This window comes from Equus quagga, chromosome 1 (genome assembly GCF_021613505.1).
Source record: "Equus quagga isolate Etosha38 chromosome 1, UCLA_HA_Equagga_1.0, whole genome shotgun sequence".
Classification (NCBI taxonomy): Eukaryota; Metazoa; Chordata; class Mammalia; order Perissodactyla; family Equidae; genus Equus; species Equus quagga.
In genome coordinates, this window is record NC_060267.1 from 181,342,391 (window position 1) to 181,364,919 (window position 22,529).

Genomic DNA, 22,529 nt, shown 5'->3' on the forward strand with positions numbered 1-22,529 from the left:
TGCAATTAACATCTTAAAACAGTGTAGTTCAGATTAATACTAACTCAATTTAAATAGTACCTAAAATCTTTGCTCCAGTATACCTTAATTTCTACCTCCTCTATTGTAGTATCATACTATTATTTTCATACAAATTGCATCTTTATATGTTATAAACCCATCAACACATAATTATTTTTTATGCAGCAGTCTTTTAAAACAAATAGGAAAAGAAAAAAATTAGAAATAAAAATATCTTTATACTGCTTTCATAATACCTATGTAGTTATATTTACTGCTGCTGTTTATTTTGTGTAGATTCAAGTTAGTCATCATTCATTTCAGCCTGAAGGGCTCTTTTTAATATTTCTTATAAGGCTACTGACAGATTATTTCAGTTTTTGTTTATCTGGAAGTGTCTTAATTTCACTGTCATTTTTGAAGGAGAGTTTAGCTGGATGTAGAATTCTAAACTCAATTATTTCTTCTTGTAACTTCTTTTTTTTTGGTGAGGAAGATTCACTCTGAGCTAGCATCTGTTGTCCTTCTTCCTCTCTCTCTCTCTCTTTTTTTTTTTTTTTTTTTTTTTGCTTGAGGAAGATTAGCTCTGAGCTAATGACTGTTCCACTTTTCTCTATTTTGTATGTGGGTTGCCACCACAGCGTGGCTTGACAGGTGGGGTAGGTCTGGGCCTGGGATCTGAACCTGCACCGCCAAACTGGAGCGCTAGACTTAACCACTACGCTACGGGCGGGCCTCTCTCATAGCCTTTTTATAGATTCATCTAAGTAGGTGATTGTGTCAACTTGCAAATTAAGAGCATCTTACTTCTTCCTTTGTAATCTGTGTTCACTCTTTCTTTTTCTCTTTCCCTCTCTTTCTCTTCCCTCTCTTTCTCTTCCTTACCTGCAAGCCCCCTGCTTTCTGCCTTATGTTACCGGACAAGACCTTCAGTGCAATGCTGAATAGAAGTGGTGAGAGTGAACATCTTCATCTTGTTCCTGTTAGTCAGGAGAAAGCATTCAGTGTTTTACCAGAAAATACGATGTTAGCTGTTGATTTTTTGTAAATAACACTACTACTAGGAAATACTTTAAATTATCAATTCAAAATGTGAACCTAAGTTCATTCCTTGGGAGGAAAGTAGGTTGAGAACAAAAAGCAAATAAAGATGCTTTCAAGTCACCAAAGGTGTCATGTAATTAAATGGGAGTTTAGGAAAATTTAGTCATTGTCTTCCTAGTGGTTAAGCACTCAAAATACACTTCAAGTTAGATGTGTTATACTTAATCCAGGATAGTTGAATTTCCCTAATATTTGTTACATTCTTTCTACTTCTATTCTTATTTCTTTGTTTTAGTAAATAAAATTATAGTGTCACTGAAATTGTCCTCTAAATCACATATATTTTTATTCTGCATGAATTACTCACAATCTGACATATTTCAGTATATTCTCTTTCAGCTTCCCAATGAAAATAAATGATCTTTTAACAACTTTTAATAAAAATGTTGAAATAATGAACTAAACTTAAGGTCATATTACCATTAAAATTAGAAGAGAATGTATTTAAAATGGCTGGTATTCTGAATCCAGCATCTTTTGCCCATCACCTGAAGACGGATGTTCTCAGATACACCAGGCAGTGGCAGGAGATGCCTGCATGTTTTCACGGGACATCGTCTACCTGTCTGTCTGAAGTAATCCTGGTTTTGAGCTTGCCTTTTCACTCTTGTTCAAGCATTACAAATTATTCTCCACGTGAGGGAAAAACAACACTATAATTCAGATAAAGACTTTAGAACTTGAAATGTATTTTACATAAAAATGCTCTTGTTCCAGGTGTGTCTCATTTTACATGAGCATCCAGACTTCTGTCTGATATAACTGAGTTCCTTTCAAGGTTCTTTTCCATCAAGGAAAGTCACCTCTGTTGCATTTTTACCATTCTTGCAGGTGTATAGCCTAGAAATATGCACAGATCTGCTTATTTGTCGTGTCTCCTCCCAGGGGAGAAACCAAGTACACTTAATTCAGTTCATGTACAGATGTTAAAGGGGGTTGAAGAGTATAGGAAATGTAAAAGGCTAATGTTTATTGGAAGTTTAATTATGTTTTATAACAACCAGGTGGCTAGATTTATTCCAAATATTTGTTGAATGAATAAATGAACTAATTTGCTGAAAATCTCTAAATTTTTATCTCAAGTCCTGATCTGTTGTATTCTACTTACCTAGAAAATCTATGTGTAGAAACCTTGCTGCCTCTCAGAGCCATTCCCTTCTTCTTTATGAAAACAAGCTCTGTTTCTCAGCTCTCCCATTTTGGGGTAAATGCATTCTCCAAATTTCCTAGGTTCAAAAATTGGTTTTGAAGAATGAAAAAGATAGTGTTCTTTCACATCGTTGCCATCATCTTGCCTTGTCGTAACAGCTTCTAAATTTTCAGTGTCTCCTCTCCGTATCAATCTAAGCATTACCAGATTGCTCTAAAACATTGCTTTAGTCATGTCAACCCTTCACGTGTCTGCGGTGAACCCTTGACAGAGGAGACCCCAGGTCTGCTCTCTGAATGGTCTTCAGGGTCCTGCACAATCTGTCCCTTTTTGTCCTGTCTCGCCTCGCTTCTGACCCTTCACCAGCAATGACAAAGCACTTATTTGATATGTGCCAGGCGATATCTAAGCACTATTTTAAGTGCTTTACCTATATTAGATCATTTAATCCTCAAGATAACTCTGTAAGTTGGGTCTGTCATCAGGCCATTTTACAGAAGTTAAGTTACCTGCCAAGTTTATACAGCTTGTGTATGACAGAGTCAGAATTTGAATCCAGGTAATCTTGTTCCAAGAGTCTATACTTTTAACTCCTCTGCTGTTCTTCCTTTGAGTAATGCTCTTCTTTACTTAGTGAGGTCACTCTTGCTGTTTTTTGTTTTGTTCTTAATATGCCTTGCTTTTTTGTCTTGTTATTTCTCTCTTCCTTTCATATGAGAAATTTTCCCAAACTCTTTCCACTGTTAACCCACATTTCCTTTTTATTTAGGTGTAATTCAGGTCCCATAAAATCTGCCATGCCTATTTCAGCCCACAGGTTTTTCCCCTCTAAATTTCTGTAAACTCTACCACAATGTTTTAGCACTTTTCTTGTTGGCTTATACTCTGTTTAGTGTATAGGTTTTATTTTGACCACAAGATTTTAAGATTAATGTTGTCTGAGTCTTGATGCTTTCTTGGTTCAGTTCCTTTCCATAGACATTTGTAAAATGTTAAATAAGGTTAGTAATCCTGGTTCTCATCCTGATTCATTGGGAAACCCCATGCTTCTCTATCTAATCAGATAAATTTGTGTTCAAATCTCAGTTCTGCCTAAGTGTGATCTTAGGGCAATTTTGTTTATCCACCTTTCCTTATTTCTGATTTCTAAAATATAGGAAAGCATATCTACATTGTGGAGTTGTGTTAGGTATTAAGGATAAGATACGTAAAGCATCAGCTCGGAGAGGTCATACAGCCTGTGGTCTGGACCCTTGTTATATATATTCTATCAACAGTTTCCCCATCTCCTCGTGCCTACACGTCCCTTAAAAGATCTCTGCTCATGATCATCCTTACAGCACAATCAGTTCTTTCTTCTTACAAGGCCTGTTTTATTAGTGTCAGCATTACCTACCAATTTGTCCAGTCTGGAAATAAGATAAACTATTGTGTCATTTCCATGGTTCCTTTTAGAACCTGTCTTGTTGAAGGCTCTTCTGTTAGCAATCTGCTATCTTCTGACTTACTAGCTGTTTATAATAACAACCCAGCAGTCCCATGTTTCTTTAAAACTCTTGGTTAGGTGCCACCTGGTCCTCATAATTCAGTTGCAGTTAATTTGTTGATTAGATGTAAAATATTTAGTGCATTTGCCACAATTTGAACTCATAGCTCAGATCAGTCTCCATAAAGAGGCAGATTGGCAATATAATTCAGAAGGCTTTTTCATACAGTTTTTAGTTTTGATGTCTGTTTTGGAGTTTAGGTTTGTTCACTGTGCATGCTTTTCCTTCATGAATCTTTGAGTTCTCTGCTGCCATCTGACTCCTTGTGTTTGAGGTTGCGTTTTATGAATGTGAAACCTTGCACATGCTTACTAAATGATTTAGGTTGTATTTCTGCCTTATGTGTTCCTAAAAATACCAGCTGCTGCCTAGTTAAAAATGTAATTTAATTTGACTGACACATGAGTTTTATAGTTTATAAACACAATATATTTTCCTTGTTTGTGTTCATAAGCCTGTTGGTCCATATGTTATAGTGTTTCTTGATTTAATCTCATTGCTTTATTTTAGAAATCAATAAAAACAACAACAAAAACCTTGGCCAAGCCTTCTTGTTAAGTTTTTTAAAACATGTTTCTATTTTTTGGAATTCACACTTGTGCTCACAGAATTCCTTCCTATTTTAGTGGTTTTCTAAGTCTTCTATTTTAGGAATTTTATCATTTTGTTAGCAGAGAGCAGCTTTTGATATTGATACAACTTTGTATTGTATTTATGGAAACAATTGCATTTTGGATGTGTGAAAGAATCATTTCTCCTCAGTTGCTCGGTGCTGGTGTAGGAATCTCATGGCTAGATGTAGTTACACACATAGCAGATTGTTGTAAATCTATTCATTTATATTGGTGGTTCTTAACAATTTAGGGGTCAGAAAGCCTCTTGTAAAATTGGTAATTGCTTTGTCCCCTTCTTACCAGAAAAGTTCACTCGTAGATAACTGCAGGAGACTTAAGGACTCCATAAGGGCTTGTTTTGAAAATGGAATTGGTACATGTATGCATAAGTATAATGTAAGCACTATATAAGATCTTTAAGAAAACTGTGAAAATACTGATAGAAATACTCTAGCAGGAAGCAGTGAGGTGGGTGTTTGGGGACAGCATGTGGAACGGGGCCGGCTTCGTGGAGATAATGGAATTTGAAGGCCTGATAGGCATTGAGAAGACAAAACCTGGTCCGGGCAGAGATGTTAGCATGAGCAAAATAGGGAGGCAGGAAAGCAGCTGATCTGTGGGGATGTCCCTGAGTACTGAGGTCTCCTTGAGGACAGTGATTGTTTCTGATTACTTTTGAGTCTGCTCAGTGCACAACACACAGTACCTCACTCATTATGTAAACTCAGTAAATACTTATTGAACTGAACTGCGTTTTTTACTCTTTATCATGGTTCCTGAGACCAACCTTCTCTGTGCCCTAACATGTTGTATCTTTGCTCACAAATATATATTTTTGCAGGGAAACAAGTTAAATCATATAATTTCAATGGCGCATGTACATTAGTTGGCTTAAAAAAGAAAGGTGAAACTTGTTTTATATTAGCAGAGAACAGCTTTTGATAGAGAATTTATATTTCTTAAATTGTATCTCTGGAAACAGTCGTTTTTTGGATGTGAAAGAAACATTTCTCCTCGGTTACTTGGTTAGCCTTTTGGGAGCAGTTAAAATGATCATTAAAGCATCAAATAAACTAATAACAACCCCAAGCAAGTATACTTTTGTTTAAATAAACGCTAAGTGAAGTCTGTACTGCTATGGTAATAAAATGAATAAATGATAGATTAATATATAAGTAATAAATAAGAAATAGGGCTTAGAAACTATAATATCCTTCTTGAAAGGTTTTTTTCTCCCCTTGGAAAGTGGTAATATCTATGGGGAAGAGACTATGGGAGCTGGCATTTTCTCAATTTTAGTTGGATAACAAAATCCACCTAAAAATAAAACATGCACACGTAGACACAAAATAGTAAACTTATTTCTTGACCTTTCCTTGCATGACTGCAAAAGATTCCTAGTAAGAGTTTTGTTGGCCGGTTGATTTTCTTGCCATTATTCCTAACATTAGAGCATTAGGTCCTATTTCAGTGAACTATTTATGCTATTTTAATCAGTTTTAAAATAAGTTTCTGCCTAATTTTCTCTCTCATGTTTATAACGTTATAACATGAATTATTAATTTAAGCACATATTTTATACATCTGTTCACTCAAGTAATGTTTGATGAGTGCCTATTCTGTGTCAGGCTATTCCATAGATGCTATAGAAACTGGAAAGATGAACAAAATATTAATTCCTTGAGGCACTCTTATCTCCTACAAATTCAGTTTTTTTCAGTGATAGGATAAAATTATTCTAACTAATCTACATTATCATCTCTTTTGGAAACCCAGCTTGCATTGTGGGGTGGTTTTAGAGAAGTGAAGGGTACTGTAGAAGAGAATTTTACTCTGTGCGAAGCAGACTGGCCTGACCAGGGTTGAATATGTGAACCTCATTTCTCTTACCTGGCCTTCAAATCAGAGTCTGTCGAATACCCGAGCCTTCCTTTCCCTCTTGGGACCTCGACTCTTTGGGCTTTCCTTTATCCTTTGGAACTTGACTCAGATTTTATTTTTATTAAATTACAGTAGAGTTTTGAATCATTATAATGCTGATAACTAAAACAGAAATAATGTCAGACCTTCTAAAAATTCTTTTGAGATTAATTTTCCTGTTTTTTAGAAGTTTAAGTATAAAGAAACACTTTGAGAGACTTATCACTGTGTGATGGTCATAAGGTGATATATTTCAAGAGTTTCTTACCATATTAAGTATTCAAAACTATATATATATATATATATATAAACTATATATATACATAGTTTTGAAAGTATTCTAAAGTATTTCAAGTATTCAAAACAATATTATAGATATATTTTCTTACCCTATTTTCATTTTGGTTTAACCAATATATAATATGTAAATAATGATCTGATCCTTCATTTGTAGCTTATTTCTGGGTTTATTTTTATTTAAAACAGATTGGGTTTTTTGTTTTTTGGTTTTTTTGCTGAGGTAGATTCACCCTGAGCTAACGTCTGTTGCCAGTCTTCCTCTATTTTATAAGTGGGTTTCCACTGTAGTGTGGCCACTGATGAGTGGTGTAGATCCATGGCCCGGGAACCTAACCTGGGCTGCCAAAGCGAAGTGTGCTGAATTTAACCACTAGGCCACTGGGCCGGCCCCCCCAGATTGGCATTTTTAGAGTGAGGTGTGTTAACATGTTTGGGTACTTTTCAGATCTTTCATGTAAGAAAATTCTGCCACACGTTTAGCCATATTCGTATGGTGCGAAAGTTACTATTTTGGAGACTAGCTTTAGCAAAGATTAAATAGCTAGATGGAACCAAAGTAAGAAACTCAGGCTGGAAGTATTTTTAATTCTTTCAAAGCTTCAGAAAGGAATTTTAAAGAACATGTTTGATGATGAAGCTAATAATAAGAATAGCTTTTATTTGACTCATTTCTTTGTGTTAGGCATGGTATTAAGTATTAAAAAATATTTTTTACATATGAGAAAAATACTGTGTCATTCTCATTTTAAAGTTGGAGAAACTGAGGATTAAGGAAGAGAAATAATTTGCCCGAGTTTATCCCACTAATAAGTAGTGGAGGTAGATTGATGACTCTTGAGCCCGATCACAGCAAGTCTCTACGTCTTTAGAACCAGACAGGTTTAATGCTTTTGGGCCTTTTAATATTTTAGGTTGGTTCCCTATCCTTTATTTGCTTCTTGTTTCACTTAATGCCATGAATGAAATCGAGAAGATATCTAAAGAAGTCCTTGATAATCACTTGTAAAACATCCATTATGTTTCAAGAACACACTTGAGATCTATTCTTATATATATACATAATCTGGTCCTTAGATATATGGTGTAGACTTGATTTATGTTTGTTAAAGTTGAGGGACTTTGTGACAAAGCACTTTCTTCCTCAAATCTTGACTGTTTTCTGACTTGCAGGTTTTAAACGCGCAGAGAGCAGGGTACAAAGCAGCCATAGTGCACAATGTGGATTCTGACGACCTCATTAGCATGGGATCCAACGACAGTAAGTACAGGTATCACTTTTCTTCTCTCCTGTTTGACAGACCTTTTGAAACTAAAACTTAACAGGATTTGTCTTCTCTCATTTTCTAAAAAGCAAAATTTCTTCTCTATCAGAAAGATAATTCCCAATTCTTAACCCTCTCTGGACAATTTTATTCACAATAGGAGTTGCATTGACTTGTTCTTTTTGGAACAGTGAGGTTTTTGTTTGTTTGTTTCACCTACGTGTCCCCTTTTAGAAGATGTGTTAATATTTTAGTAAAAACCAAAGGGAAACCAAAGCTTTAAATAGAGATAAACATGCTGAGTAAAGGATGCCATTGAAGAATTTTTGTGATTTATTTAGAGATTCACGACAGTAAATTTTAGGATATGCGGATATACTAAGTAGCCACTATATTCTTGTGAAGTTTCAAAGCTGCATTCTTGTGCTTTTTTACTCCTTTTGGTTATTAGCCCCTTAACATACATTGGCATGCCTGTTGTTTTTCATTCAAAATGGGAATATCTTTCCTTACTCTCTGCTAAATATTAGCTTATAGGGAAAATGAACCAATTTTAATGAAATAACTGGCTTTAATCAGACAGTGATTTTTAATCCGTATGCGTTCACTTAATTTAGTGAGAATGCTAAAAAGTGTCTTTTATTACGTTAATGAAGGGACTTTTAGATCCCAAGTAAGGATGGGGGGGCCACTTGCCAGGAGAATCAATCATGTGATTAGAGAGTTAGAATTTTCAGTCCTATACCCCTGACCTCCCGGGTAGGGGAAGGACTGGAAGTTTAATCAGTCACCACTGGTGGCCAAGGGTTTAATCAGTCCTGCTTTTGTAATGAAGCCTCTATAAAAACCCAAAAGGAAGGAGTTCAGAGAGCTTCCTGGTTGGTGGACACGTGGAGGTGCTGGTAGAATTGCACCCTGCAGCGAGTGTGGAAGCTCTACACCCTTTCCACATCCCTTGCCCTCCTGTACATCTCTTCCATCTGGCTGTTCCTGAGTTACATCCTTTCATGATAACCAGTGATCTTGTAAGTAAAATGTTTCTCTGAGTTCTGGAGCCACTCTAGCAAATTAATTGAACTCAAAAGGGAGGGGGGTTGTTGGAACCCCCAATCTATAGCCTGTTGGTCAGAAGCACAGGTGACAACCTGGAGTTGCAACTGGTGTCTGAAGTGTGAGGCGGCAGTCTTGTGAGACTAAACCCTTAACCTGTGGAATCTGATGCCGTCTCTGGGTAGATAGTGTCAGAACTGAGGGGAATTGAGTTGTTTGATGGTATGGGGGAGATTCTGCACACACACATTAAAAGTTGGGTCCAGAACTTAAAATACAGTGCCAGCATCCATGATTAAGTATTTTATTTTTGTTCCTTTTTTTTTGAGTACATACGTAACCATAATACGTCTTGCTACTAGGTTCCATTGACTCATATATGCAAGAAAGAACTTGGAACAAAGAGCAGACATCAAGCTATGGACTGATATACTACATTAGGATGTATTTAGGACTTTAAATAACTACATTCTCAATAGGAAGTAGTTTGGATTCCTTGACCAAAAAAGTCTTTTTATTGCGTAATACAGTGTTTTTTGTTGTTGTTGAGTAGAACTCTTTTCCTTCTTGTGATATAATCTGAGGAAAAATTACAATGTATAAAAATTACAACTTAGTAGTAAGTTCCTTAGTTAATTTCTTTATATTTTAAATGATTTTAATCTTCTAGCTGATTAAATCATCATACTTGTAGAATGCATAAAGTATCCTTAAGAGGTTCTAGCATTTCACAGAAAGTTTGACAACTGCTGCTTGGGAATTAGAGGAATTGATGAAGGGATTTTACTTACCAAATAAACTAGTATTGTTGGTATTTCAAAGTTGACATTTTTCTTCTCCTTTAACTATGTCCCTTAAAAAAAATATCATCCCACGTGATACCTTCCAGGTCAGTGACTTTTGTGACCTATATTCATTATTGGCAAAATGGAAAGCATAGACAGTCTAGAAATAGACAGGCCTGAGTTCATATCCAAACTCCCACTTGTATTAGCTGGTTAACTTTGAGCAAGGTACTTACTCTTTGCATTTTGTTGAAGGCCTGAGCCCAGAGTTTAGCAACCCTCAAGACCTGCTCGAGGGTTTTGGGTTGAACAAATTGATTAGTATTTGTAAACTGTTTACTCTTGTGACATGTTTCCACTAAAAATTTTGCAAGCTGGAATTGTACGTTCCCTTTAGCACCTGTTTTGTCTTTATAAAACCTTTGTAAAACCATAAAACCTTTTTGTGATACTCATGTCAGTTCCTAAGGAAAATGTGCTAAATAGTCAAAGTAGCACATAACCGTATAATCCTGCTGTTGCCATGGAAATGTTCCAATTGAGTTATCATATGTCGAAGAGTGCTCAGAATTTTAGTTCTTGACTGTGTTGCTTGTATTACTGCCTGTGATATTTTACTCTGTCTTTGCGTGTGTGTGTGTGTGTGAACATTTCGTATATCCAAAGACACAGGTTGTAAAGATCTTTACCATTTTCATCTTTGCCGTTACTTGGTACAGAAAAAGAAAGCGTGGATTGATTAAAAGAGGCTTATATCTCCGCCTTTTTAGCTTAGTCCACAGCCACAAGAAGTGCCGCACACGTGCTCCTAAGAGCAGAGGTTCTGAAATCTGGGAGCAAGCGGAAGTTTTAAAAGGCCCTTGCTGCCGACATTTTACATGAGCAATGTGTGTGTCTTTATTTCAGCTAGGACATGGGAGGTGTTAAGTCAGTGAGCCGATAATGTGTCATCTTCGGGAGGCAGCAGAATGTGATGGGGAAAACACAACTTCAGACCCAGGAAATGTGGGTTTATTCCAGGCTGGTTAGTATACGAACCTAACCTGTGCCCTTGGGAAAGTTACCTAACTTTCTGAGCCTTTATTTTCATCTGTAAAAGTGTGAATAACTTCAGTTTGTACTGGACCTGATGTGGTTGTGAAGAACATGAGAGCAGGTGTGTGAGAAAGCCCCTGCCACGGCGGAGTGGGAAGAGCCTGGATCAGGGATCAGAGCCCTAAGTTCGAGTCTAAGCTGTGCAAGTTCCTACTGTATAACCAGGGCAAGTTATCCACATAACTAGGTTTGTTTCTTCTTTTCTCCTTCAACAAATATTTTTTGACAGCCTCCTGTGCATCAAGCACTGTTTGAGGCACCATGCCTAGAGCAGGGAATGACTGAGTTTAAGGCTCTGCTCTCCTGCCTTTCATTGAGGTAGCAGAAGGCAGTAGTTGAGAGTGTGGTTTCTGGATACTGCCTGCCGGGGTTTGAATCCCAGTTCTACCACTTACCAGCTGTGTAACCTTGGGTATGGTACCCACCATCTCTGTGCCTCACTTTTCTGATCTGCAAAATGGGGATGATAATAGTAGTACTCATTGGGTTGTTGTGAGGATTGAATGAATTAAGACATATACAGCAGCTAGAAGACTGCTGGTTCTTAGTAATCATTTAATGGTTATTTAGATATTATTGTTATTGCTGCTGGTATTATTATTGCATTCTAGAGTGGGAGAGGAAATGAACCCATAATCAAAGAGGTATGCAAATGTCAAGTAGTGATAAGTGCTATGAAGAGAAACATGTTCAGCTAAAGGGGTAATAGGGATGAGAGGAGGGTGGCTATTTTAGATGGGGCGGTCAGAGAGGGCTCCGTGAGATTTCGACATTTGGCTTCGGTGTAAAGTGAGAGGCTGAGCCACGTAGGTTTCTGGAGGAGGAGTGTTCCAAGGAAAGGGAACAGCAAATGCCAAAGCTGGAAGATAACGCATACTGGGTGTTTCTCTAGTGACATTAAGAGGGTTGTTTTTATTTCTCTTTCTGAGAAATGAGTAATTTTTACAAAGTTCTTTTTTGTTGGCATTTGAGTTTGGTTTTGTAATATAGGTATGAGAGTCAAATTTTTTAAGATACCAATTAAAACACAAAGCTTTACCACGAACTCCAGGCTTAGGAGGAAGTAGAAATTTACCCAGCTTTCCTCTCCTAAGCCCTTTCTCAACTCCTGTCAGCTCTTCACTCTGCACAGCCGTAGATCTGTGGTGTTATTTTTCAGACTGTTGTAAAGTGGTCTTTTCTTACATTCTTTGGCTTACACTTCTCCTGGGAATGGGTATGTAAAAAAAAGCTTTTTCACTTAGGAATTAAGTTATGTGTACAAAGAAAACTTAAAATTTCTTCCTCTTCTTCCTTTTTTAATAGTTAATTATGTCCACAGAGGAAAAAATCAAATGGAAATATTAAAAATAATTACATCTTAATCTCATACGATTATTGAGATAATATGGTAATATTTATATGCAAACAGCTTTTGTTATTCTAAATGTAATAATGCTTCTGAACCACTTTGATGATGGTGTAAATCTCCAAGTGGGAAAATCAGTCCTTAGACAATTCGAGTTGATTCTAATCGTTTCTACCTGCGTTTGCTGCTATTAGGAAGAAAGTTAAGTTGATTGTACATTAAGTATGGGCTTTTGAGAATAATTTCATTATTGTTTTATACAGTTGATGTGCTAAAGAAAATTGACATTCCATCTGTCTTTATTGGCGAATCATCAGCTAATTCCCTGAAAGATGAATTCACATATGAAAAAGGGTAAGTAATGGATATAAAAAATAATCATGTAGCTTAAAATTCTTCTTTATATTAGGGTAGAATTATATAATACTAGTTATAATCAAGGTCATGTTTTAGAATGAACTCTACTGTGCTAAATTATTTCTTCTTAAGTCATGATTTTAAGACTTTACTATTTCCTCTGTGTATGATTACATATTGAAAATATATTCATGCTGGAGAGGTTGACACCTATGTTGCTAAAAAGATAAAACTTTCATTTTTATAGTTTAATCAAACCATTAGTATTTACAGACAATGTGATTTACATTTCTGTGACACTTTAAGCCATACTTGTATTTTATTAAAAAGAAATTTGTTATTTTATAGACACAGAATCCAAAACAGTGTGTTAAGTGGCGTTTACAACGATAAAAAATTTGTTTTCAAGTTTAAAAATTTTATTTGCAATAAAACTTCCATATGGAATTTCCCCTAGAAATCTCATTACCAAGGTGACATACAGACTGGAACTCACTTAAGGCACTGCTGTCTCATCTCACACTGAAAACAGCACCGCTGACCTTTGAGGGCTTCTTCCGTGAAACAGCCCCAAGTAATCGTGGGCAGGAACAGGTTTTTGACTAAAAGGAACAATAACAACAATATTAATAATAAAATATTTATTACGTAATATTTATTGAGTATTTAGCAAGTATCAGGCTCTCATGAAAGCAAGACTAATATTTGTTATCCATTTAATTCTCACAACAACCCTCTAGAGGTTATTATCATCTCTTATTGTCTACATTTGCCCAAAGAGGAAACTGGCACAATGAAATTCAATTATTATTATTTAGGGGGGGAAAAAAATCCATGAATATTTGAGTTTGAAAATGCATAAAAAGAAGAGGGAAAGATTTTCCGTTTACTGTTTTTGTCATTTTCTCTATTCAGTTTTGATGTTTAAAATATTGTTCACGTATTATATACTTAGAACATCTTTATTAAATTAGGGACATAATTTTGGATGTATTAAAAATAGTTATGCAAGATGCTCTTGGTTACCCATGTTTGTGTAGTTAACAGAAGGGAAAATTAATACTTGGTTTTACCTCAATATTGTTCCCTTAGAAAAATTCGAATTAGTATGTATTTTAAAGAGTCCTTTCGTTTTTAATTATAAAATCATACCTTTTTAAGTAGTACATACGTGCTGATAAAATATTGAAAAATTCAGAAATATAAAGCATTTAAGTGAAAGCCCCTTTGATGCTGTTCTCTTAACAACAGCTACCGTTTAAAAAAAGCTTTTAATGTTTTTCCGTATTTGAATGTTCACATTATTACTGATAACGTGCTCATATAATAGAACCATACAATACACGGTATTTTGTAACATGCTCTATGTACTTTATATTTAGCCCCATCCATGTTAATACAAGTCCACAAAGTCCCTTATCCCAACTCTTAGAGACAGATGTATAATGGGATTGAAAAATTTTCAGACGTTTAAAAGTTATGTCGCAAATAGCATTTGAGGCAGCATCCCATAATCAAACAAATTCTATATATCTGCAATGAATGTCTGAATATTTATCATGTCATTTTAGCTCAGGTTGACTCTCAAATGAATTGCAAACATTATTTATTTTTTTTTATTGAGTTCATAACAGTTTACATCAATGTGAGATTTCAGTTGTACATTATTTCTTGACTGTCACCACATAAGTGCTCCCCTCTACCCCCGTGCCCACCTCCCACCCGCCTTCCCCTGGTAACCACTGAACTGTTTTCTTTGTCCACGTATTTGTTTATATTCCACATATGAGTGAAATCATCTGGTGTTTGTCGTTCTCAGACTGGCTTATTTCGCTTAGCGTAATTCCCTCCAGGCCATTCCATGTTATTGCAAATGGGATGAATTTGTCTTTTTTTTCTGGCTGAATAGTATTCCATTGTATATATATACCACGTCTTCTTTATCCAATCATGGGTCACTGGGCACTTGGGTTGCTTCCATGTCTTGGCTATTGTGAATAGTGCTGCAATGAACATAGGGATACATATGTTACTTTGGATTGTTGATTTCAAATTGTTTGGGTAGATACCCAGTAGTAGGATAGCTGGGTCATACGCTAGTTCTATTTTTGTTTTTTTGAGGAATCTCCATACTGTTTTCCATAGTGGCTGCACCCGTTTGCATTCCCACCAGCAGTGTATGAGGGTTCCTTTTTCTCCATAACCTCTCCAACATTTGTTATTTTTAGTGTTAGTGATTATAGCCATTTTAACAGGCATGAGGTGGTATCTTAATGTAGTTTTGATTTGTATTTCCCTGATTATTAGTGATGTTGGACATCTTTTCACGTGTTTATTGGCCGTCTGTATATCTTCTTTGGAAAAATGTCTGTTCATCTCCTCTGCCCACTTTTTGATCGTGTTGTTTGTTTTTTTATTGATCAGTTGTGTGAGTTCTTTATATATTATGGAGATTAATCCCTTGTCAGATATATGATTTGCAAATACTTTCTCCCATTTGGTGGGTTGTCTCTTTGTTTTGATCCTAGTTTCTTTTGCCTTGCAGAAGCTCTTGAGTCTGATCAGTTCCCGCTTGTTTATTTTCTCTTCTTTTGTTTCCCTTGTCTGAGAGGACATGGTAATTTGAAAAGATCCTTTTTAGTTCGATGTCCAAGAGTGTACTCCCAATACTATGTTCCAGCAGTTCTATAGTTTCAGGACATATCTTCAAGTCTTTGATCCACTTGGAGTTTATTTTTGTATATGGCGTGAGGTAGTGGTCTACCTTCATTCTTTTGCATGTGGCTGTCTGGTTTTCCCAACACCATTTATTGAAGAGACTATCTTTTCTGCATTGCATGTTCTTGACACCTTTGTTGAAGATTAGCTGTCTGTAGATGTGCAGTTTTATTTCTGGGCTTTCAGTTCTGTTCCATTGATCTGTGTACCTGTTTTTGTACCAGTACCACGCCGTTTTGATCACTATGGCTTTGTAGTACATTTTGAAGTCAGGGATTGTGATACCTCCAGCTTTGTTCTTTTTTCTCAGGATTGCCTTAGCAATTTGGGGTCTTTGGTTGCCCCATATGAATTTTAGGATTCTTTGCTCTATTTCTGTGAAGAATGTCATTGGGATTCTGATAGGGATTGCGTTGAATCTGTAGATTGCTTTGGGTAGTATAGACATTTGAACTATGTTTATTCTTCCAATCCATAAGCAAGGAATCTCTTTCCATCTTTTTAAGTCATTATCAGTTTCTTTCAGTAATGTCTTATAGTTTTCATTGTATAAGTACTTCACCTCTTTGGTTAAATTTATTCCTAGATACTTTATTCTTTTAGTTGCAATTGCAAATGGAATTGTATTCTTGAGTTCTCTTTCTGTAAGTTCGTTACTGGAGTATAGAAAAGCAAGTGATTTTTGTAAGTTTATTCTGTACCCTGCAACTTTACTGTAGTTATTAATTATTTCTATTAGTTTTCTGATGGATTTTTTTGGGTTTTCTATATATAAGATCCTGTCGTCTGCAAACAGCAAGAGTTTCACTTCTTCACTCCCTACTTGGATTCCTTTTATTGCTTTCTCTTGCCTAATTGCTCTGGCCCACACCTCCAGTACTGTGTTGAATAAGAGTGGTGATACTGGGCATCCTTGTCTTGTTCCTGTTCTCAGGGGGATGGTGCTCACTTTTTACCCATTGGGTATGATGTCAGCTGTGGGTTTGTCATATATGGCCTTTATTATGTTGCGGTAATTTCCTTCTACCCCCATTTTGGTAAGAGTTTGTATCATAAGTCGCTGTTGGATCTTGTCAAATACTTTTCTCTGTATCTATTGAGATGATCATGTGGTTTTTATTCCTCAATTTGTTGAAGTGGTGTATCATATTGATTGATTTGCAGATGTCGAACCATCCCTGTGTCCTTGGTATGAATCCCACTTGATCATGATGCATGGTCCTTTTGATGTATTGCTGAATTCAGGTTGCCAAAATTTGGTTGAGGATTTTTGCATCTATGTTCATCAGTGATATTGGCCTGTAGTTCTCATTTCTCGTGCTGTCCTTGTCAGGCTTTGGTATCAGAGTGATGTTGGCCTCGTAGAAGGTGTTAAGAAGTGTTCCATCCTCCCTAATTTTTTGGAATAGCTTGAGAAGGATAGGTATTAAATTCTCACTGAAGATTTGGTAAAATTCCCCAGGAAAGCTATCTGGTCCTGGGGTGTTGTGTTCTTTGGGATGCTTTTGATTACTCTTTCAATCTCTTTCCTTGTGATTGGTCTGTTTAGATTGTCTGCTTCTTCTTGACTTAGCTTTGGGAGATTGTAAGAGTCTAAGAATTTATCCATTTCCTCTAGGTTATTGATTTTTTTGGCATATAGTTTTTCATAGTATTCTTTTATAATCTGTTGTATTTCTGTGAAGTCTATTGTTATTTCTCCTCTTTCGTTTCTGATTTTATTTGAGCTTTCTCTCTTTTTTTCTCTGTGAGCCTGGCTGGGAGTTTGTCAATTTTATTTATCTTCTCAAAGAACCAGCTCTTTGTTTCATTGATCCTTTCTACTGGCTTTTTTGTTTCAATGGCATTTATTTCTGCTCTGATTGTTACTATTTATCTCCTGCTGACTTTCGGCTTTGTTTATTCTTCTTTTTCTAATTCAGTTAGGTGTAATTTGAGATTGCTTATTTGGGATGTTTCTTGTTTATTAAGGCGTGCCTGTATTGTGATCAATTTCCCTCTTAATACAGCTTCTGCTGCATCCCATATGAGTTGGTAGGGTCTGTTATCATTTTCATTTGTCTCTAAATATTTTTTGATTTCTCCTTTAATTTCTTCAATGATCCATTACTTGTTCAATAGCATGTTGTTTAGTCTCCACATCTTTGTCCCTTTCTCAGCTTTTTTCTTGTAATTAATTTCTAGCTTTATAACATTATGATCGAAAAAGATGCTTGTTATTATTTCAATTTTTTTAAATTTATAGAGGCTTGCCTTGTTTCCCAGCATATGGTCTATGCTTGAGAATGTTCTGTGTGCACTTGAGAAGAATGTGTATTCTTCTGTTTCTGGATGGAGTGTTCTATATATGTCTATTAAGTCCAACTGGTTTAGCTTTTCATTTAATTGCACTGTTTCCTTGGTGTTTTTCTGTCTGGATGATCTATCCATTGATGTGTGTGGGGTGTTGAGGTTCCCTACTATTATTGTGTTATTTTTAATATCTTCTTTTAGGTTTGTTAACAGTTGCTTTATGAACTTTGGTGCTCCTGTGTTGGGTGCATAGATATTTATAAGTGTTATTTCTTCTTGATGGAGTGTCCCTTTGATCATTATATACTGCCTCTCTTTGTCTCTCTTTACCCACCTTATCTGAAGTCTACTTTGTCCGATATAAGTATTGTGACACCTGCTTTCTTTTGTTTGCCATTAGCTTAGAGTATTGTCTTCCACGCCTTCACTCTGAGCCTGTGTTTGTCACTGGAGCTGAGATGTGTTTCCTGGAGGCAGAAAATTGTTGGATCTTGTTCTTTAATCCATCTTGCCACTCCATGTCTTTTTATTGGAGAATTCAATCCATTTACATTTAGTGTGATTATTGATCTATGAGGACTTAATGCTGTCATTATATCACTTGTTTTCCGTTTTTCCTGCATTTCTTTCTTTTTTGTCCTATGTGTTTTGGTCTACCCATTTCATTATGTAGTTTCTTATGATGTGTTTCTTTGTTTTTTCCTTATTTATGTTTTGTGTCTCTGTTCTGCTTTTTTGTTAGTGGCTACCCTGAAGTTTGTATTCAGAATCTCGTGTATAAGGTAGTCCATTTTCTGATGGCCTCTTATTTCCTTAGTCTAGACCGATTCAGTCCCTTTCCTCCTCCCCTCCTACGTTATTATTCTCATATCGTATTCCAACTTGTGTTGTGAGTTTGTGGTTAAAGTGACAAGATTGTCTTTGCTTTTGGTGTTTTCCTTCTCTTTAGCCTAATGCTATAGTTGAATATTTGTTATCCTATTCTGATTCTGTCTACCTGTTTATCTCCTTACTCTGTGTTTTGTGACCCCTTTCTCCCTTTTTTTCTTTTTTCAGACATAAGGGCCTTCTTGAATATTTCTTGGTCAGGGGGAGGGGCAGTTCTTGTGGCTACAAAGTCCCTCAGCTTTTGTTTGTCTGGGAAAGATTTAATTTCTCCCTCACATCTGAAGGATATTTTTGCTGGATAGAGTATCCTTGGCTGAAGATTCTTGTCTTTTAAAGTTTTGCACATGTCATTCCATTCTCTCCTAGCTTGTAAGGTTGCTGCAGAGAAATCCACTGAAAGCCTGATGGGGGTTCCTTTGTAGGTTATTTTCTTTTGCCTTGCTGCCCTGAGTATTCTTTCTTTGTCATTAATTTTTGCCAGTTTTACTACTATATGCCTTGCAGTAGGTCTTTTTACATTGACAAATCTAGGAGATCTGGAAGCTTCCTCCATGCATATTTCCCTCTCTTTCCTTAGATTTTGGAAGTTCTCTGCTATTATTTTTTTGAACATGCTTTCTGCTCCATTCTCCTTCTCTTTACCTTCTTAAATACCTATAATTCTTATGTTGCATTTCCTCATTGAGTGGGATATTTCTCAGAGACTTTCTTCGTTTCTTTTTAGTGTTAGTTCTCTCTCCTCCTCTGTCTGGAGCATTTCAACATGTCTATCTTCGATTATGCTGATTTGCACCTCTATGATATCCAGTTGAGCGTTCAGGGAATCTGTACTTTGTTTTATCTCTTCCACTGTGTCTTTCATCTCTGATATTTCTGATTGGTTCTTTATAGTTTCATTCTCTTTTGTGAAGTAGCTCTTGAGCTCGTTGAATTGTTTCTCTGCATTCTCTTTTACCTCATTGAGTTTTTTGATGATAGCTATTTTGAATTCATTTTTGTTTAGCTTGCATATTTCTGTGTCCTCAGAACTGAGTCCTGGGTGCTTGTCATTTTCTCTCTGGTCTGGAGATTTGATGTAGTGTCTGATGTTGGAACATTGGCTCTTTCTCATTCTGATATTATTCGTTTGCAGTTACAGCCTTTCGACTCTGGGTTGGGGTTGAGAGCCCCGTATTCTGAGCCCTGTGCCTTCAGCTGAGAGGGCACATGTCGGGTTGGTGGAGGGGCGCTTTCTCTTGTGTGCAGTCGGGGATTTCTCAATCAGCTCTCACTATCTGGTCTCCTGGGGTCTTGGATGGATGAGGTCACCCCATGGGAAAGCTTTCACTCGGTTAGAGGGCTTCCCTCTAGGCTGCAAGGGTCCTAGGGAGTCCTAGGTGATCCTGTGGACATGCAACCCTCCCTGACTCCTTCCCTCATGGATCCTCCCCAGCAGCGACTGCAGTCTTTTTTTTTTTTTTTTTTTGAGGAAGAATAGCCCTCAGCTAACTGCTGCCAATTCTCCTCTTTTCACTGAGGAAGACTGGCTCTGAGCTAACATCCATGCCCATCTTCCTCTACTTTATATGTGGGATGTCTACCACAGCATGGCATGCCAAGTGGTGCCATGCCCACACCAGGATCCAAACCGGTGAACCCCAGGCTGCCAAAGTGGAACATGCACTCTTAACCGCTGCACCACTGGGCCAGCCTGCAGTCTTTAGGGGAGGGAGCAAAGTTCTCTCTTACCTCGTTCCAACTCCTCTAAGCGGGGCTCCTGCCTCTCCGCCCTCCGTCATGTGGCTGCATGTCTCTCCAAGGTTTTTGTGTTGTTAGGATGTCTTCTGTTGGATTATGGTTGCCCCTTTTTGTTGTATGTTGGAGGGGAGAGAGTCCCAGGTAAGTTCACTCTGTCATGATGCTGACATCACTCCCCCAAACATTATTTTTTAAAGCTTCTTAGGTTTCAGAATTGTGCATCAAGGATTGTAGACCTGGACATGCAGATCCACCTCATCCATCTGTCCAACAGTCGGTTGGCTGGCTGGCAAGGTCGGTCAGTCCATCTGTCTGCCTACCCACCTGTTAATTTATTCTACTTTTTATTATGAAAACTTTCAAACATATTTAAAAGTGGAGAGATGAGTATAATGAATGAGCATTCAGTTTCAAAATTATAAACTCTTGGCCAATTTTGTTCTGACCGTCCACCTTCAACCCTCTCCCACTTCCCTCCCACCCCTGGCATGATTATTTTGAAGTAAGTCCCAAATATTCCATCATTTCAACTGTAAGTATCTCAGAATATATCACTAGGAGATGAGGTTATATATAAAAAACAGAACCACATTATCATTATTATTACCTTAAAGTAAACATTAGTTCAATATCAACACATATTTCAGTCTTCAGTTTTTCCCTACTGTCTGAAATCTTATTTTCTTCTAGGACACTTGTTTGAATCAGGATCCGAATAATGTCTATACATTGTAATGGTTCTTATGTCTTAAGTTTCCTTTAGTTGAGATGACTCTCGAAAGTGAGAAGGGTCACTTTTAATAATTAAATTGGGACAATAGGCATAAACCACAACTCAACCATGCAAATCAGGGCATGTGTGATCACCCTAGTTTTAATCTTTAAGTTTACCATGCCTCTTTTTTCCCTAATCATTTGTTTATTGAAGAAGTAGTGTCATTTTGTCCTGTAAAGTTTACTAAGGTCTGGACTTTTCTGATTGCATCCTTGGAGTATTGCGTAGAATATTCTTTTGTTACTTCATTTAGATCTTGAGGTTTGTCCCAGTTCATGTGTGATTGGGGGGTGGAAGGGTAGGTAAGGCAAGAATACATTATATACGGTTTTATATATTTCCTTCAGGAGACACAGTATTTGGTTCTCTCTTTGAGATGTGAACAGTCACTGATGATCATTGCTTAGATCCATTAGTTCTCTAGGAGTTGCAAGTAACCTAATTTTTTAATTCCTTCTTCATTTGTTAGTTAAAATACTTCTATAAAGAGAACTTGCACCTTATCAATTATTTGATTACCTCGATGTACAGTCTGTTTAGGAAAGATAGGATAGACACTTGATTCTTTCCCTTTACTACTATTTTTCAAATTATTTGGTTCACTAGCCTCTTCCAAAGTTAATTTAATATATATATTTAAACTATCATAATGAACTTGTGGTGTAAACCTATTTTGTATGCTTCATTCATTCCATTGCAGTTATCTTTACTGATGTTCACACTGTCCCATTTCAAACTTCTTCACGTTTACTCCTGGTTTCTTTCAACATGAATCTAGAAGCTTTTGATTGCTTCTTGTTTTCTGCATGACACGCTATTCCAGCCCCCTCTCTTCTTTTCCACCTCCTGACCTGCAACCAGCATTTCTTCAGGGAGCTATGGTTCCTTTTAATTGGATATGATAGAGAAAAGGGGTGATCATTGCTCCTGGATTTGTCATTTTTTCTATGGCTTTTCAGTGGCTAGAGCTAGGAAGTATATATGTTTTTAAAGATACAATAAATCATGAGTGCATACTGTTACTTTCAATTTAAATTCAGGACTTTAGGATTTTTGCTTTACTTCATTGATCTTACATCTGTATTTTATTTTTTCATGCTCAAAGACTCCAACTAATTATTTATTTTGTTTTTTAATTATACAGTACACACAACAGATTCAAAAGAAAATTCCAACACTACTACCAATATTTTTAAAAAACAGTTCTCTCTCTGCTTAAAGTATATCATAATAAGGATGTAAAGTCAAATTATCATGTTTTAAAGACTTCCCATTGTGACTTTTATAATTATATGTAAACTTAAAGTCAAAATCAACAAAACAATGTGTATTCAGAGGAGGCCAGCTTCTATCTAAGTATCATGTACCTTGTCCATCCTGTTCCCATCCTCACCTCACAAGTAACAATTTTTAAAAGTTTTTAATTTATTCTTTAATTATTTTTTTAAATTATAAACAAATAACCTATCTCTCCTCCCCATCTTCCACCTTCAGTACATAAATACTATTCTCCATCTTGTTTTTTTTCATATAACAGCGTATCCTGGAGATCACACCATGTGAGTAGATATAGATATTCTTTATTCC

The 22,529-nt window shown here is 36.5% G+C and overlaps 1 protein-coding gene across 1 annotated transcript in view; it reads left to right on the plus strand.

The window, feature by feature from the left end:
- The window catches only part of RNF13 (ring finger protein 13), a 157,747-nt gene that overhangs the window by 80,722 nt on the left and 54,496 nt on the right, over positions 1-22,529 (plus strand). The window contains exons 5-6 of the mRNA XM_046657344.1: positions 7,806-7,893; positions 12,439-12,529. Coding sequence (XP_046513300.1) covers positions 7,806-7,893; positions 12,439-12,529 — 179 coding nt within the window. The remainder of the gene's footprint in view (positions 1-7,805; positions 7,894-12,438; positions 12,530-22,529) is intronic.